This window comes from Camellia sinensis, chromosome 10, assembly GCF_055761805.1.
Source record: "Camellia sinensis isolate YWXY chromosome 10, ASM5576180v1, whole genome shotgun sequence".
Taxonomy (NCBI): domain Eukaryota; kingdom Viridiplantae; phylum Streptophyta; class Magnoliopsida; order Ericales; family Theaceae; genus Camellia; species Camellia sinensis.
The window spans coordinates 50,662,544-50,680,188 of NC_138970.1; the positions used below are offsets into that span (position 1 = coordinate 50,662,544).

Here is a 17,645-nt window from a genome sequence, read left to right on the forward strand (position 1 = left end):
TTTTTAAAATTTTAAAAATATTCACTAAAAATAAAAAAATATGAAAAACAAAATACTAAATTTCTAAAAAATTGAAACCAGAAACATTGAGGTGTCGTTTGGTAACACTTACGTTTTCAGTTTTCTCTTTATATTTACAAAAATTTTAAAAATTCAAACAAAAACTTGTTTGGTAAAATTTTTGATTTATAAATCAGTGATTTCAGTTTATAAATTTGGCTAAAAAATGAAAACACAAAAAATGTGTTTTCATTTTGAGTTTTCAGTTTTTTTTTTTTTACCACCCAACACTAGCCACCACCAGCCACCATTTTCCACCACCGTCTTCCGCCACCACCACCACCCACCACCTAACCCCCACCCCCACCTGCCACCACCACACACCACCCACTTGCCACCACTAGCCACCACCAGCCACTAGCCACCACCCACCTGCCACCCACTCGCCACCACCACCCATCTCTCGCCACCACCACCACTACCCACCTGCCATCCATCCGCCACTACCATCTACCGCCCGCCACCTACTTGCCACCGCCACTCACTACCCACCTGCCACCACCATCCATCACCAGCCACCCACCACCACCACCACCCACCTGCCACTACCATCACCATCACCATCACCACCCACCACCCACCGTCACCTACCTATCCACCACCACCACCACCCGCCACCTACCCGCCACCACCCACCATCACCCACCCACCTGCCACCACCACCACCACCACCTGCCACCTACCCGCCACAACCCACCATCACCCACCCACTTGCCACCACCACCACCACCTACCCGCCACCTACCCGCCACCACCCACCATCACCACCACCCACCACCCGCCACCACCACCACCGCCACCCACTCGCTACCACCCACCACCCGCCACCGTCACCTACCCACCCACCATCACCACCTACTACCCACCTGCCACCATCCACCACCACCCGCCATCCGCCACCCACCTGCTACCACCACCCACTACCATCACCACCCATTCGCTACCACCCACCACCTGCCACCATCACCCACCCCAGCCACCCACCATCACCATCCACCACCCACCCACCACCACCCGCTATCCGCCACCCACCAACTGCCATCACCACCCACTCGCTACCACCCACCACCCGCCACCGTCACCCACCCACCCACCCACCGCCACCACCCGCCATCTGTCACCCACCTGCCGCCACCACCACCACCCACTCGCTACCACCCGCCGCCGTCACCCACCCATCCACTACCACCAGCTACCCACCACCCACCGTCACCACTTTCCACCACCATCTTTCGCCGCCACGTGCCATTTCTCACTCTTTTTTATATTTTTAAAATTTTTTAAACATTTTGTCAATTACCAAACGCGTTTGTAGTTTATGTTTTTCTAAAAATAAACAAAAACTAGTTTATAAAATTTTTGTAAATATAAACTGAAAACGTAAACGTTACCAAACAGACACTGAATATATTTTTAAGTGCAACTTTGACACACGAAGTCAAATTGCACCAAATACAAGAATGAATTTACATCATATACCACAAAAAAAAAAATTGCAACATCATAGAAATGTATATATATATATTTTCCACTATTCCTCTAATATACAATTTTCCTAACAAAAAGTATCCATGTTTTCAACCTTTACTATAAAGCCTCCCTTCTCTTCTCTTTCTCACTCTATATTGCTCCTTCCTGGTAGATCCTGCTTCTCTGCACCACAGAACTCCAACCCCTCTCTCTCTCTCTCTCTCTCTCTCTCTCTCTCTCTAAAACTCTGTTTTCTTGCTAGATCTGCGATTACCAAAAATTGTTTAGTGTGAATTCATCAGTAGAAGAGTAGATTCTGCAATTTCGGCTCTATACACAGTCCGGCCACGAAGGTGACTACTTTTTTATATTTTGGTAAAATTACACTAACTACCGCTAATGTTTAGCATAATTATTTTTACGCTTTGTTTGATTTATGAATTTGAGTAGCAATTTAGAATAGAAAAGAAAAGAAAAGAAAAAGAAAATATATGTGTATATTTGATTCATATTTTACTTGTTTTTTTTCTTTCAAATTCTTGTCCAAATTCATAAAAAAAACACAGCTCCAGAGTTTTAGAGTGTTTGAATCATAAATTTGAATAAAAATTTAAAAAAAGAAATGAAAAAGTTAGTCAAGTCTATATAATCCAAGTTCTAAGGTTTTAATTCACATAGTTAGTCCTCTTTTCATAAGTAATTTAGTATAAATTACAATGACTAAATTAACACATTATTTTAGTACATGACGGCTTTCTATCTATCAAACCTAGCGGTCATTATTTATTAGACCAATATAACACAATACATTAAATTAATAAGCAAAATCAAGCAAATTAAAACAACCGTGATGAAATTGACACATAGTATAAATCACATGGACCATTTACACAATTTATTCAATTTTTTTTACCCAAACATGAAACGGTACAAGTCACACTTGCCCCCACGAAAAATGCTTGGGAGCACTAATTAGTGCTCCCACTAATTAGGTGGCAGTGGGTCTCGTCATTAATGATGTGATGTTTTGGTCTTGGAGTTGTGTTTTTTTTTTTTTTTACTTTTTTAATGCATTAGTGCTATTAGTAGTGATGTTTTTAGTGGGATGAATCATTGTTGTTGCCCCCACTCCTTCTCACTTGGACCATCACAGAATCCCCTGTACCCCACATATTTTTATAATTTTTATCTCTATCCCACTATACTATAATTGCTCCTTTAATCAATCTCCGGGCCTACGTCATATTATTAACTAATGCAAGTTTTCCTTTATTTTTTATCTGCTGTTTTTATGCTTGTTTGTTGTGCAAATTAATAATTTCATTGTGCTAACATTTTCATAAGTATTAATGAATATCAATTTATTTGTTTATGAACACATATATGTTGACCCCCTCAATTATGAAAATTATAAATATATTATTGAAGTGAGTTTAATTTTAGTTTTCAAAATTTTGTTATTACAAGACATAACCGTTGGTAAGAAAAAAGAAAAAAAAAAAAAAGATTTATTAGTTTAGTACTCCCTCTGTTCCAAAATAATGGTCCCGTTTGAGGAATCTAACTTTTTTTAGTAGTACAATTATTGCATTTGAAAAAAGTTGATTTTTCAAAATTATCCTTTTGATAGTACATTTTTTGGGAATATCAGTGTCATAATTGTACTTTTTATGGTGTTTATTAATTTAAAAGAATGGCAAAATAGGAAATTTATATTATTTTTGTACTTGATTTTTGAAGAGGGACTAATATTTTGGGACAATAAAAAATGAAATAAGGGACTAATATTTTGGGACGGAGGGAGTAACATTTATCAAAAATAATATTATTTAATTAATTAACCTTGTCTAAAAATCATAAGTTGTCTTATTACTTGAATGGTCAATCTTTGCGAATAAGTTCGAGAGAAAAATTTGTTAACAACAATTCTAATGGTAGAGTTGTAAGGCTTGCAAAGTCATTTTATCACACGACATTACAAAAATTCTTTACAAACTGAAATCTCAAGTCAAATTTAACATAAAATTTTTTACATTAACAAAATTAAATCATGATCATAAGATACTTTCGGAGAAGAATATCTAACAACCAAAAATTAATGTAAAAATTAATTGTGTTAAAATGACACGTGAATCATAGAAATATTATAATCAAAAAAATAACGTTTGCGTTGTAAGAAGCAAAACAATAACTTTAGCCAAATTATTTTGAATTTAACCTTTGGAATTATTCTAAAAGCCCATAAAGTAGTTGTGCAAAAACTATGGTGTAATTCATTACGGTTTGGTAATAAGTTAAAATGGCCAAAAATTTACTAAAAAAGACATAAAATCATACAAAAAAAATTAAAAATTTTTGGAAAATTTACCCATCAGTCCTAGTTTTTGAAACGTTGAACCATTTAGTCCTAAAAGTTTTCTTATGCTCCATTTAGTCCCATTTTTACATCAACATGATGTGAATGATGTAAATGATCTGATGTTTCATTCTATAATTTCAAAATTTATTGAAATCTGATGAACATTAGATGTTTTTCATCCTATATTTTCAAACATTATTGAAATTTGATGAACATTAGATGTTTGAAATCCAATGTTTGTAACATGACTCTGATGTTATTAACATTGTATCTGATGTTATTAACATTGTAATGTGACTTTTCAGTCTATAAAAAAACTTTTAGGACTAAACAGTGCATAAGTTATTAATTTGGGATTTATTGGTGCATCCCCCAAAATTCTTTTCTATTCTCTTTACTTTTTGTAAAAAAATCAAAAAGTTATTAACAAACCATTTAATTTTTTTCACCACATATTTTAGTAAAAAAAATTACTTAAAAAGCTACTTCTCAAACAAACTTATAAGTTAATTTATTTTTTGTTTTTAGCAAATTTTTTAAAATTTTGAATCTGTTTTTTTTTTTAAATTCATTTAAATTAGACGTTTAAAAAAAATCCAAAATTAAAAAAAGGTCAATCTTTTACCTAAATTTAGCTTATTTTATTTTAGACGATTTTTTTTTTAAAAGATTTAGGCTTTGTTTGGTTTACATTTGTAGAAATTATTTTTAAATGGATTTTCGTTTGTGTTTACTAGGGGTGAGCAGCGGATATACCGATCCGCCAAAACCGACCGAACCAAACCGATCCGCCGCATTTTGGACGGATGCGTGATGACGAGCGGACGGTTGCGGATTGATTTTCTCAAATCTGCCAATTTGGCGGACGGATGGCGGATTTGAGATTTTTTGGCCGCAACCGAACCGCCAAACCGCCAAATCGCGAGCACCCCTAGTAATTTATAAGACTTTGTATTTTTAATTTGTTTAAATATTGTATTTGTGTTTTCAATTGAAAAAGAGTTTAAATATTCTGTTGAAAAAAAGTTTTCAACTTGAATATATTTTTTGAATTGAAAAAAATAAACGTATTATTCATATATATTTTTTAGTTTTTAAATGTAACTCTAAAAATAATAAATAGAAAATATGATATATGCTGGTTGGTTTTTGTTTTCAAAAACATATGTAGATGTAACAATACAGAGACATTCAATCTCTACTACTGCTTTGTTCATGGTTTTGGTGATTTGAATTGTTATTATATTTTAAGAATCACAGATTGTAATACTTTATGGGGATGAATCATACTGTGATTGTAATATGTGGATGAGGTATGCAGTGATCATGATATTCTAAAGTTTCAAACTTTTTTTCTTTGGATAAGGCATATTGTAATATTTTTTTTAAGTCATTGACTGTAATACTTTCTTTTTCTTTTTTTTCTTTTTTCGTTTGAGGAAGTGCACAAGTTGAATTATGTTGAAAATTTATAAAATTTTAAACCGCCAAACCGATTCGCATCCATCCGCCAAACCGCCAATCCGCTCAATTTACATCCGCCGAATTGGCGGACGGATGCGGATTGATTTTCTTCAATCCGCCAATCTGGCGGACGGATGGCGGATTGGAGGTTCCGTGGCCGCAACCGACCCGCGCCCACCTGTTTACTTAACTTTTTCATATTTTAGTCAATTTTTTTTTTTTTTTAGTTTTTAGATACATCAATGTTAACTACATCTAAAAAGTAAAAAAAACTTAACTATGTTATGAAAAAAAATTCACTGAAAATAAATGAAAACCCAAAAAAAAAAAAATACACAGATTTTTGTTTGAAATTTTATTTATTTTTAGTATTTTTTTATATTTTTTCCAATTTATTTTAATTTTTAAATGCATTTTGATTGAGTGCATTTAAAAAATACAAAAATAAAAATAAAAATAAAAAAACACCAAAAATAAATAAAAATTTATTTAAAAATCAAACCAAATAGATCGGCTTAAAAAAATTAAGTTGGACTCAAAGTTGGTTTAGTTTTAATTTTAGAGATTATTTGGCATGTGTTAAAATCACACATATTATTATTTGAGTCGCATCATCTCTATATTATTTCATTCCTAACCCACATTTCACATTTTTTTCCTAAAAAATTAAAAGTATACTAGTAGATTACCGCTCTCATCTCTTTCTGGGTCTATATAGCTCCTTCCTAGTACGTTCTGCTCCTTTGCACTCTCTGTCGAACTCTGTTTTCCCAGGCTTAACGAAACAAAGCTGAAGATCTGCGATTACAGAAAACTGTTTAGTTTGGTGCGAATTCATCAGTAGAAGAGTAGGTTCTGCAATTTCGGTTCTGTTGGCCACGAAGGCGACTACTCTTTTATTTATTTATTTGTGAATAAATGTTCTTTTATTTATTTTCTTATTTTTTTGGGTCTTTGTTAATTTTTAATTGGGTCCTTGTGTTATTAAATCAATACTTTAGTTCTTATAATTTCAATTAAATCAGTTTTGATCCTAAATTTTTTATGTCTCAAATTAGTCCAATTGCTTCTAATTGTTAGTATTTTTTTTTTTATAGTAAATGTGTATATAAGTGATATGCATCATACTTTTAGAGTAAAATTGTTAACTTGATCAATTTACTAAACCTCAACCAATTTAATGAATTTTTTTTTTGGGTCAAAAACCATACCAACATTATGAATTAGACTAAATTGATACAAAATCTAAAATTAAAAGTCAAAATCAAGCCAATTAAAATTATAGAGATTAAAATGACACAAACAACAAAATAAATGAAAAACTACCGATATAATTTATCATTTTTCATCTTTAATTCCGCCACATAAATTGGGTCTAAGAAGTTGGTTTAAGGAGTCGGCTTCCGTATCATTTTTTTTCTTTTTTTTCTTTTTTGGGTTGAATGCTTTGATTCAACTGTAATGCTCTAGTTGGTTCATTAGAATGAGATGTAAATGGAATGAAATAATAATTCCTTAAGCTTTTTTATGAAATGATCATTCCTTAACATAACATAGTGAAAGATGATTTCATTTATAATGCATTTATCATTATATTTTTAGTCTAACCAAATATATAAATAAATATTTTGATAGAATGATCATTTCATTACGGTTCATTTAAACAAACCAAACACTTCCTAAGATTCTATCTCCGATCAACTAATTTCTTTTTGGGCCTGGATAGCTTCCAGTTCATGATCTAGATTGGAGGACGTTGTTTGGGGCCCGTTGAGCTTCTACTATGGGTCTCGTTTTGATAATCCAAACTATTATTTTGTTAGGCGTATATCATCTACACACAAAAAATAGGTTGACCTAATACTTGTAACTTATTCAATTTATCACATTTGTTACTACAAAAATTGATAGTCTTTTTTTTAGATATAAATGTAATAAATTGAATAAATAACAATTATCAAATCGATCTATTTATTTATTTATTTTGAATGATATATCGAAAGAGCTGACAGAATAAACTATTCGGATCATCAAAACGATACTTGGGATGTCCATGAAGAGGAAGCTAAGTTATTTTATTTTATTTTTTTAAATAAGGTAGAAGCCTGTTAAAAAAAAAAATAAAAAAAAGCAAAACAAAACAAAACTTTCCCACTAATAAAATATAAACTTTTTTTTATAGCAATTTTCAAACATACCTACTTTTTAAAATTATAATGGACCAACCATTGTCATTCTCTCTATTATATCATCCTATAGTAAATGTAATGATTTTTTAAAAATTTAAAATAATTATAAATTTACATTTTTATTTCATAATTATTATAAATATGCAATTTTGTAAGGGGGAGGATCAAATCCATGCCAAACACCTCCTGAACAGCTTCGGCTGCGTTGACCCTTGCAGGACAAAACCCTCTGTGCTTTGTTGCGAAGGCGGCCATGGCTTCCAAGCAAACTGCTGAAGTTTCTGTGAGGATTCTGATAGATGAAGCGAAGAAGAGAGTAGTTTGTGCTGAAGCTGGTAATGATTTCGTCGACATACTCTTCAGTTTCTTAACCTTACCAATGGGCACTATTGTCCGACTCATTCGCAATCAGCAATCATCACAAGAAGCACAAATTGGCTGCATGAACAGCTTGTACCGAAGTGTAGAAAATCTCAGCACATCCTATTTGCAGACTGATGCATGCAAGGATATGCTGCTTCATCCGAGAACTCTATGCGAAATCATTTGCCGCGGCTTGAAAGTGAATATAGATGATACAAAGCCCACCAAGTATTTCATATGTTCTGATTCGGCATGTAAATATAAATTGTTAAGTAACTATGTAAACACAAAATGCAAATGTGGGAAGTTGTTGAACAGAGAGATATATGCATCGGGTTCTGGATCTAATGCCAATGCTACAGATGAGGTTTTTGTCAAACAATCAGCGGCTTATATTGTTAGTGACAATCTCCAAGTAATGGTGAGCACACCACTAGCTCTAGTCGAATTTCTTGGCAATGTTGGCATCAAAGATATAAATAGTCTCGAGGAAAAGGTTGTGAAGGTTGGCTCGGAGCAGGTAAGTGCATTCATATCTATAACCATGAGTTTATGATGGAAGGTCATAAAGTCACATTCAAATTTTGTTTTCCATAAGGATAGAGATAATGAACTTAGGCCGTTGCTCTGAGATTGGATTAATAATCCAACGAAAATGCAACATTCAATGTTTGTCTAAGAAAATTGAAATCCGAATTAATAGTAAAGGTGAGGGTGGGAGGGATAGGATACTCAATCCAACTATCAGTCCAAGTGTTGGATTGTGTATCCTATCCCTAAGAACAATACCAAAACAAATTATAGTGTTTCGGTTTTGAGATCTACCATAGTGACCATACTATGGTCCTAATTATTACATACATATATTGTCTCTAGATTTTGAATCTGCTCAAGCACTCTTTGCTTTCCGAGTCCCTTTTGACGGATGTATTTTTGCCAAATGAAAGATTCAACTCCAAAAGGCGCAAATTGCTCGAGCAAAGAGATAATCAATTCATATCGCAAAACATACCAGGAGCAGACACCAATGGAAGTATGGCAGTGAAGATTATGGTGAGAAAGTCTGACGGGAAGGCATTGTGTGCCGAGGCCATGGAAGATTTCATTGACCTTCTCTTCAGCTTCCTCACAATTCCCCTAGCAAATGTACTTAAATGTTTGGATGGAAAATCGTCTTTGGGATGTGTAGAGAACTTGTACAAAAGCCTACAAGTTTTGAACAACAAGTGGTTTGTAACAACACACGAAGTGTCATGGAGTTCGAACCTCCAGTACCCCCCTCGAAGCTCACATGAACTACTACTCAATCCTGGGCTTGGACCGAAATTCAGGTGCTCCAGTCAGCCATTCCAACTCGAGGAAAGAAATGCAAGTTATTATTGTCAAAGTAAATCGCTCGGTGTTTGTTCTCTGACCTTCAAATGGCCTGGTATCAATCCTGGGGAGGCATTAACAAATTTAATCTTAATTGACCCGAAGACCTCTAATTTGGAAGCAAATTCTGAAAATTTTGTGAAAAGACCAACAGTATTCCTAGTATCTGATGGTTTGGTAGTGCAAACATCAGTCAGTACCACTTCAAGCATCTCTTATCTGAAGGGGTTAGATGTTCCTATTGAGGATATTGAGGAGCATGTCATAAAAATCAACAAGCAAGAGGTAAGTTTCTTGTTCTTAAACTAATTAAAACCTCGAAGTTTGCTATCATTTGGCACGAGTCCTCTATAATAATAATAATAATAATAATAATAAAAGGGAAAACCTAGTAACTTAGAATTTTTACCATGAAAGTTGGCCAGAAAGTGTATGGATGGTGTAGATGCAAACTTGATGTATTGTGTGTTCCACTTCTAACAAATCTAGTCTACACGTGTTCAATTCTGGATAATTTTTTGAAATTATTTTCTGGGTATGACTTTAAATAAATATTAAAGAGTATATGACAAGTACAATTTTTTCTTTTTAAATATTTTTTCAAGGGTTTGTCTCTTTTTTTGGTTGAAATTAATCCATTAAAAAAATTTGGTTTCGAAAACATGTGCCATAAAATTAGGAGTATAAAAAAGGCCTGTGGGCAAGCCGAAACCCGCCCGCTGCTCGGGGTGGCCCCGGCCTGTTTAGGCCCGAGCCCAGCCTGAGACCCTGGGCCTGGGTCATCATTTTTAAGCCCAGCACGCCTTGCCCGGCCCCAATCCATCGACCCTCATAAGGTCTACTCAAGACCGGCCCGACTGAGACCCAATGTCTTTTTTTGTGAAAAATAATAAAATTTTGGTAGAAATTTTTTTTAAAAAAATCACAAATTTTTTTTGTTTAGGCCCAACCAAGTCCAACGGCCCGGCCGAGGCCCGAACACCCCTGGGGCCTGGGCCTAATTTGCTGGCCCAGTTGGCCCTGAATTTTGGAGGGAGCCCGCGAGACCCGACATCGGCTAGACCGAGTCAAATTTACACCCCTACATAAAATCTTCCTTAAATTCAACTAGTAGGATTTGATATGGGAAATTGTTAAATTTCACAGTATTTGACTAGCTTTCTATTGGGGTGGTTGTTGTGAGGGTCTGTGGTTTATCTCGAGCCTATTTCAATGATTCGAACTGTTCATATTGTAAGATTTATCGAGTAAATTATCCATGCAAGAAATCAGATTAATTGAACAATTGTAACCTCGTAACAAGAACACATTTATTTTTTAAAAATAATAATAAACGATTGATATGATTTTGATAATTTTTTTAAAAACAATAAGGACCTGATCACGAGACTATAAATGTCCAATTAATTTTTTTTTTTTCATAAATGATATATTTAACCTTACAAAATAAATAATTTGAATCATCAAAATAGGTTCAATAAAAACTCCTCATGGATCTCGCTGTAGGGCATAAGGCACAACAACAAACCCATAGCCTTTATCTCTGACTCTCCCCACATGTGGCAGTTATGTATACTGTCTAAGAAGTACGGACTTGAACAGACAACATGACATGATATACACACAGCAACACATCAATTTTCAAATATGAGTGGAAACAGACATGCACCTTCTTACTATGGAAATTTTCCTTTCTTATTCTTTTTGAGAAACACGAAAAGAGTTGGTTTTAATGAGTGTATTAATTTTCTTGATGTAGGCATTGAACTTGTTGAAGGCAGCTCTGATCACTACATCAGCTTTAACAAATGCCCTCAACCTCCCTTCTTCAAGGAAGACTAAGCAAGAACTGTAGAACTTTCATGGGACAACGAGGCAGAAATTGAATTGCAAAGTTAGTGGTTTGAATGATTTTTGGGGTTTTTTTATTTTTTTTTTGGGTGCTAAACTTGACTTGTGTAAACTGAATGGCTTATGGTTCTTGTTTTGCATTCTAATATCAAAACTTCTGTTGTGGCTTTAGTGACACTGTGTCGTTAGTTTATAACACGAGAGCATTAGTAGCAAACACAATATCTAGGGACGAGCCAAGCAATTTTATTTATGTCATTTCTTGTGGGAACTTATTGATCGTAGATAGTACAATCCAAGGCTATGTTCCTTAAGGTCATGTTTGTTTGGATGGACATGAGGTTGGGATTGGACTAATAGTCCAATAAAATTATTAATCCGATGTTTGGTTAAACAATTGAAATACGGATTAATTATTTTAAACTTGGCTATTAGTTAAGATAGGATATATAATCCAACGGATTCGTAGTCTTAGGACTATTAGTCATGGGAATGCTAATCCAGTCCGCCTAAACAAACATGGCCTAAAATCTTAACTAATGCAAGTTTCCTTTATTATGGTTGTTGCTCAAATTAATGGTAACTAGAAGTGTACGTATACCAAGCGTGCGCAGGAGATTGTGGGTACAAAATTATAGGTGAGAGTAGAGCGTGTCTAGCGGATAGCAGTTATTGGTTTAGACATTTTATTTTCTGATCTTTACAGCAACTGTTAGATGAGATAAATATTTGGGGGAAAAAAATTATATTGTTCTGAATTTTTTGAGAATTAAATTGTGATATATAATTGTTCATACCAATAAATTGTGTTTTATATGTAATATGAGTTGATTAATTTAAACCCTCGACTTCCTTTAGCAATGTTTCATAATTTGCAGACGTGTGGTAAAAAAATGGACAATAACGTTAAGACAACTGAATATTTTGATTATATTTTATTTATTATCTGATATGACATTTATAATCATTAATATATATAAAAAAAAATGTTGCTATGAACACCTTCTATCATTTGAAAGTTGTCAACTTTTATGGTGTGTTATGTTAATTTGTGATAAAGTTATGAAAAGATGAATAAATTGTGTGCACCAGTAGGGGTGTGCGCAGTGCAGGTCAGTGTGATTTGAGAGAAAAATAGAAACCACATGGCGGGTGACGGATTGATAAAAGTGTCACTAGAATTTGCCATTTTTCTTATCAAAAGCTGACGGTTCGATTGGCAAATAATAACGAATTTGCCTTGGTGGTGCGGCTCGATGCGGTTTTGGTAGTTTCGGCGGTTTCAACGGTATTATGTGCACCCCTGTGCACCAGTAAAAGTTACCAACTATTGTTATTATGTTATCACTACAAGAAATCAGCTTTTTAGGAACAAATTTATTTCGTCTCTAAAAGTAATATTTGTTAGAAAAAACTTTAGCCCACTAATTTTCTCTCTCGTGAAGTTTGTCCCAAATGACCCGGCTGGAAAAGTCAAAAAATGATTTTTAAAGACAAAATTTTACATTTGACACTATAAATAGACTTTTAGAGACAAAATATGTGATTGCAAAAAGTTTTGATTCTGAGACAACCAAAATTTGTCACTAATAGTAGTTCTAATTTTTGAGACAAATAAAAAATGTCTCTAAAAGTTTTAATTTTTGGGACAAATGAAAATGGTGCGTAAAGATTATAATTTTTTTGAGACAATTAAAACTAGTCTCTAAAAGTTTGATATATATATATATATATATATTTTTTGTAACAATTACTCTAAAAATACTAGTTTGAACATCAACTTATATTCTTTTCTTAATTTCTCAACAATCAAACAAAAAATATCAAATATATCACCAATCCATCTGTTCATCTCCAAATTAAAATTCAACTACACCAAAATAAAATAAAATAAAATGTTTATCACATTCAAAGAGGCTTAATCAAAAGATATTTCAATAACAAACAAATATCCCATGCTCTAATTCATTAGTATGTAATATCTTGATTGTATATCATAAACTGACAGAGATTTCAAAAGTATCATTTCCCATATATAAGGCTAGTGCCATAAGCATTGTTTGTAGCTTTCAACTATTCAATGAACATATTATAATTGGAGTTATATCTACCTAAATAACAAAACAACTCAACTCATCTCATCTTTTTCTCAAGCGCTTCGTTGAAATGGCATTCAAAATGTAGCAAACAGCTCCCAAGCTTCAAATCGACGCAAGCTTGCAAAACCTGCATAGAATAGGCCAAACTCTTAAATACATTACCAATGAAAAATTATCCAATGATATATTAATTTAATAGATTATAATTTAATGTGCCAATTGTAGTATCTGCAGCAATCACACATAAATCTTAGTACACAAAGCCGTCCAAAATTCACTATCAATATTCAAGAGTTAACAAAGATTAAAATAAAATCGAACCCTGTGTTAGGCACAAAAAAGCAATTAGTAACAATTAATCATTTAACCACTCTTCTTACCAAAAAAACCAAAAAACCCCATCACTACTTCGAACTCACTGTTTTTCTTTTGATATAAATCAGATTCATTTATATGAGTTTAAGTTTGCACTTAACATCACTGAACTGGGACGAAGTTCAAAGCTCCAACTTCTCTATTTTTTGGGGTAAAATCAAGACACAAATTAAAGGAAGCAAAAAAAAAAAACTTCATTGGAAAAACAAAAACTAGCTAGGGATTTGAAATGTTGTGAGGAGCAGAGAGTGGGATATATACGAAAAAAATAAAAAATAAAATAACAATGTTTTCTTGAATCCAGGAACCTGACAATTCAATACAATACATTACACAATACCATATAGGATGGAACAAGTAGATCATTTTCATATGGAAAATGCTATTCCACCAAAATTCGTGAACAAAATTTTATACCAGAGATGATGTGACAGTTTTATTTTGGTAATTAAAGACATCTCAATGGCTTCTTTGTTTTAAATGATAGGCTCAAAATCCAGTCAAATCATTCTGTATAGATTTTCTGTTGTTTGTATATCACTGCTCTTTTCAAATACTCCACACGCAGGTATATAACTATAATAGGTCAGGCTTCTATATCTGTGTGTCAAGTGCTTTGAACCGGAGAGGCCTGGGGAGAGAAGCCATTTTCTTATTAATAAATTGAAGCATTTCATTTCACTGTAGTAGATACCTTCTATGGCCTTCAACAACTTTTGCCATGTTGCCTCCAACAACTTTTGCCATGTTGCGTCCATATGTTGGGACAAATATATCACTCTCAACCGAAACAATATAATCCAATGCTGCCATTTGAGATGAATCGTTCTGGAATGGCAATAGCTCTGAGGGTTTATGTTTCCTTCTTCACCTGTTTCACACATCACATAAACCCAAATTTACCCAAATTTTAATGTCAAAAACTCTCAAACCCTATTAAAAGTCAGATAGATTGTACACAGCTGGTAGCTGTTCTTGAGGCTTGAACTCAAATTTACTAACCAAATTTGGAAAAGCCGCTGCTAGACTCGCCAACCTCGTCTTTCCTCCATATATATCTCCAGCAGCAATATAAATCTGGATGTTTCGATCAATGTCCAATGCTTGCAATGTCAAAGCCACTTCCTCCGGAGTCATAGGGCACAGCCCTGCTTTTCTTTTCTTTGTAGAGTTTATAACCTTGTCTTTCCACCATGGATAAGCATACCTGTTAATATTAATATTAACATACAAAATTTAAGCAAAAGAGATGTATACATATTTGTCACAGATCTACCAATTCCCACCAGAATCACAACAGCAACATTCTAGCCAATCACTAGAATCACAACTATATATGAATGTGTAATGCCTATCACCAGAATCACAGCAGCAACATGCCACAATTTGTTACAAAAATATATAGTACATGGAAACTGATAATGGAGAAAGTGGCAAAACTAGCATGAGAGCATGAGCAATCATAGAGAAGAGTTCTCTTGCATACTTTCCAGGAGCTATCAACATTAGGAAACAGGTTTACATCTGCTTGACCACCACCTAAGAGCCAGAAACAGAACACATAACTGAAATGGTTTTCTGAAACAACATATGACAAAATTTTCCCAAAGAAAAGTTAAATCTGGAATAATACCTGAGATAGAGTCGAGTGCTAACAAGTCCAAAATTCCTTGCTCAATCTGCAAGTTTGAAAGTAAAAATGGATTTCAGATGTATATCATGAAAAATAAAATTAAATAAGCAGTATTTTGTTTCTTTATGAATTTATAAAGAACAAAAGTTGCAATGGACAGGTAATGGGCTAAGTTCAGATCAACATGGTTAGAAGGAATGCCAAAACAGACATCCATATATCAGTTGACCAGCCAAATAGTTGGCTCAACAATTCAAGATTTAGGTTTATTAAAACTTTACATCACCATTTTGAAATTTTATCAGATTTGCCTATCAAAACAAAAATCATTCAATCAAATATTGGACATAATTTTGGGCATCATCTAGCTATAATTAATTCAAAAAATACATCTGAATTTGATTTAAGTAAAAGCACACATAAAATCGTTGACACATGAGAAAAAAAATGAACACAGAGAAATCATTGACATGAACACAGGAGAAAAAAAATGATATCAAACAAATTTTGACACAAAATGAAGAACAATGTTGATAAACGAAATCCAAAAAATGCAAAAATCAATTAAAGAGTCATAGAAATAAGGAAATTACTGTCATGAAAACACTTCTAATGCAAACAAACAATCAAAACAAATAAATAAAAAAAATTAGTTTCAAAACTTATTATCACCAGTGTCATCATCAAATATTTTCTAAAGGATCAAAAAAATGTCAAGCTATTCCCAAAATTTTTTTTTGAGATTTGTCCAGAATCATCCTAACAAGTTGTCAAATAATCATTATTCAGATTCACATTCTTATCACCACTTTCAATCATTCTAACAATCACAATTACCACCCAAGCCATACCCAATTAAGTGAAGTAGACCTTGGGAGAGTTAACATCAACAAGAAAATGAAGCAACATTTATTAAAGAATCAAACATTAATTCTCCTCCAAAAATAAATACCTTTACCGTCCTCAATTGTACCATGCGGTCAACAATACTCATAAGACGATTGACCAGCTCCATCAATATTTTTCCATGGTTTGCTTGCTGCAACAACCAAATAATAAATGTTTATATTTAACCCAACAAGTAAAAGACAATTTTTTTTATTGCCAGTGAAGGGACCTAAAGATTTTGAATGATGGTTACTATCAGACTGTCAGTTTTAATCAAACAAAATGATAGGTTTTCCATTGCCAGTGAAGGGACCTAAAGATTTTGAATGGCAAAAGTAATAAAACTTGAGCAAAATGAAATTCCAACTGGAGCTCAAGGAACGAACCTTGCTGTTTGCATCAGGAGCAAACTTGTCGGCAATTACCACATCAGTGGGTAACAGAAGAGATACTCCTTTGGCCTTGGCCTTGGCCTTGGCCTTGGCAAGGAGTGAAGTTGATCTAAAAACAGAACCATGCCACTTAGAACGAAAATATTTGTTCTCTAAAATAATTAGAAAAGGAATATCCACAGAACCATGTCAAATTTGCCTTCATTTTCTTTCAATACTACAATAATAGATCCTAATGTTCAGAAAACCAAATTCAAGTATAAATTGAAACCAAAGAATACAAGTTCCAAGCAAACAAATTGAAGAAACACTATCTCTCGAATCAATGTCATGCCGAAACAAACAAAAAAAAAAAAAAAAAAAAAAATCACGTTCAAAGATTTGTGTATCAAAATGGAAACAAAAAGGAATCTGAAATTTACAATAGATCTATGTGAATCACAACAAACAACAGATCTTCACAACTGTAAATTTACAAGAAATAAACTAAAAACGAATGAATCGAAGACATAAAAACATCATCGATTTCGCACACATTTTAGCTCAAATGAATAATCGATTAATCGATCAAACCAGGATACTGAAATCGCTGTCGAGGAGTCTCTGAGAGATCAGGGATTGAAATCAACAAACCACCGAGAACAATGAAATTAGGCCTTCGATGGAGAGAGAGAGCGAGAGAGACAGTGGTGGGGAGAAGGAAATGAAATCCCCAATTGACGTTGAAAGAATGAAAATAAAATAAAATAATATATGAGTTGTGTTTATTGGGGACGAATCAAAATTGTTGGCAAAAAAACCTATCTTGCTTGTTTTTACTTTTTAAAAAATACTTTTTAAGAAAATTTTATTTTCTTATTTTTTATATTTTTTTGTTTTTTTTGAATTTTTTTAATATTTTAAATAATTTTTTTATTTTTTAGACACACTTAATATAAATATACCTAAAAAATAAAAAATTATAAAAAAAATCTTTTAAAAATTCACTAAATATCAAAAATATAAAAATTCAGTACATTTTTTATATTTTTATGTATTTATTAATTTTTAAAATATTTTTTCATAAATTTTTTACTTTTTAAATACATCTAAGTAAGGTGCATTTAAAAAAGTTAAAAAAATGTTAAA

General features: G+C 33.3%; 1 protein-coding gene and 1 long non-coding RNA gene across 3 annotated transcripts; one reads left to right on the forward strand and one right to left on the reverse strand.

The window, feature by feature from the left end:
* Window positions 1–1,649: 1,649 nt before the first annotated feature.
* LOC114299311 (uncharacterized) lies at window positions 1,650–11,299 on the forward strand. Its single transcript, XM_082891352.1, has 4 exons — window positions 1,650–1,883; window positions 7,761–8,425; window positions 8,782–9,564; window positions 11,039–11,299. The coding sequence occupies exons 2-4, from the start codon at window positions 7,796–7,798 to the stop codon at window positions 11,132–11,134; spliced, it is 1,509 nt and encodes a 502-aa protein (XP_082747478.1). The 5' UTR covers window positions 1,650–1,883; window positions 7,761–7,795; the 3' UTR covers window positions 11,135–11,299.
* A 1,769-nt stretch (window positions 11,300–13,068) lies between these two features.
* On the reverse strand, window positions 13,069–17,249 carry LOC114290569 (uncharacterized). 2 transcript variants are annotated; one of them, XR_014341997.1, is made up of 8 exons: window positions 17,051–17,183; window positions 16,512–16,626; window positions 16,190–16,276; window positions 15,238–15,283; window positions 15,091–15,143; window positions 14,607–14,811; window positions 14,299–14,475; window positions 13,069–13,356 (listed from the first exon to the last, which is right to left on the reverse strand). It is a non-coding gene; the product is annotated as an uncharacterized LOC114290569 (long non-coding RNA). The 2 variants fall into 2 exon arrangements; XR_014341996.1 differs by having other exon boundaries at window positions 16,512–17,249.
* Window positions 17,250–17,645: the final 396 nt, after the last annotated feature.

Coding starts and splice junctions, on each gene's coding strand:
- LOC114299311 (XM_082891352.1), top strand. CDS start 7,796: ATGGCTTCCAAGCAAACTGCTGAAGTTTCTGTGAGGATTCTGATAGAT. Junction 8,426..8,781: donor TGAAGGTTGGCTCGGAGCAG/GTAAGTGCATTC, acceptor TATTGTCTCTAG/ATTTTGAATCTGCTCAAGCA. Junction 9,565..11,038: donor TAAAAATCAACAAGCAAGAG/GTAAGTTTCTTG, acceptor TTCTTGATGTAG/GCATTGAACTTGTTGAAGGC.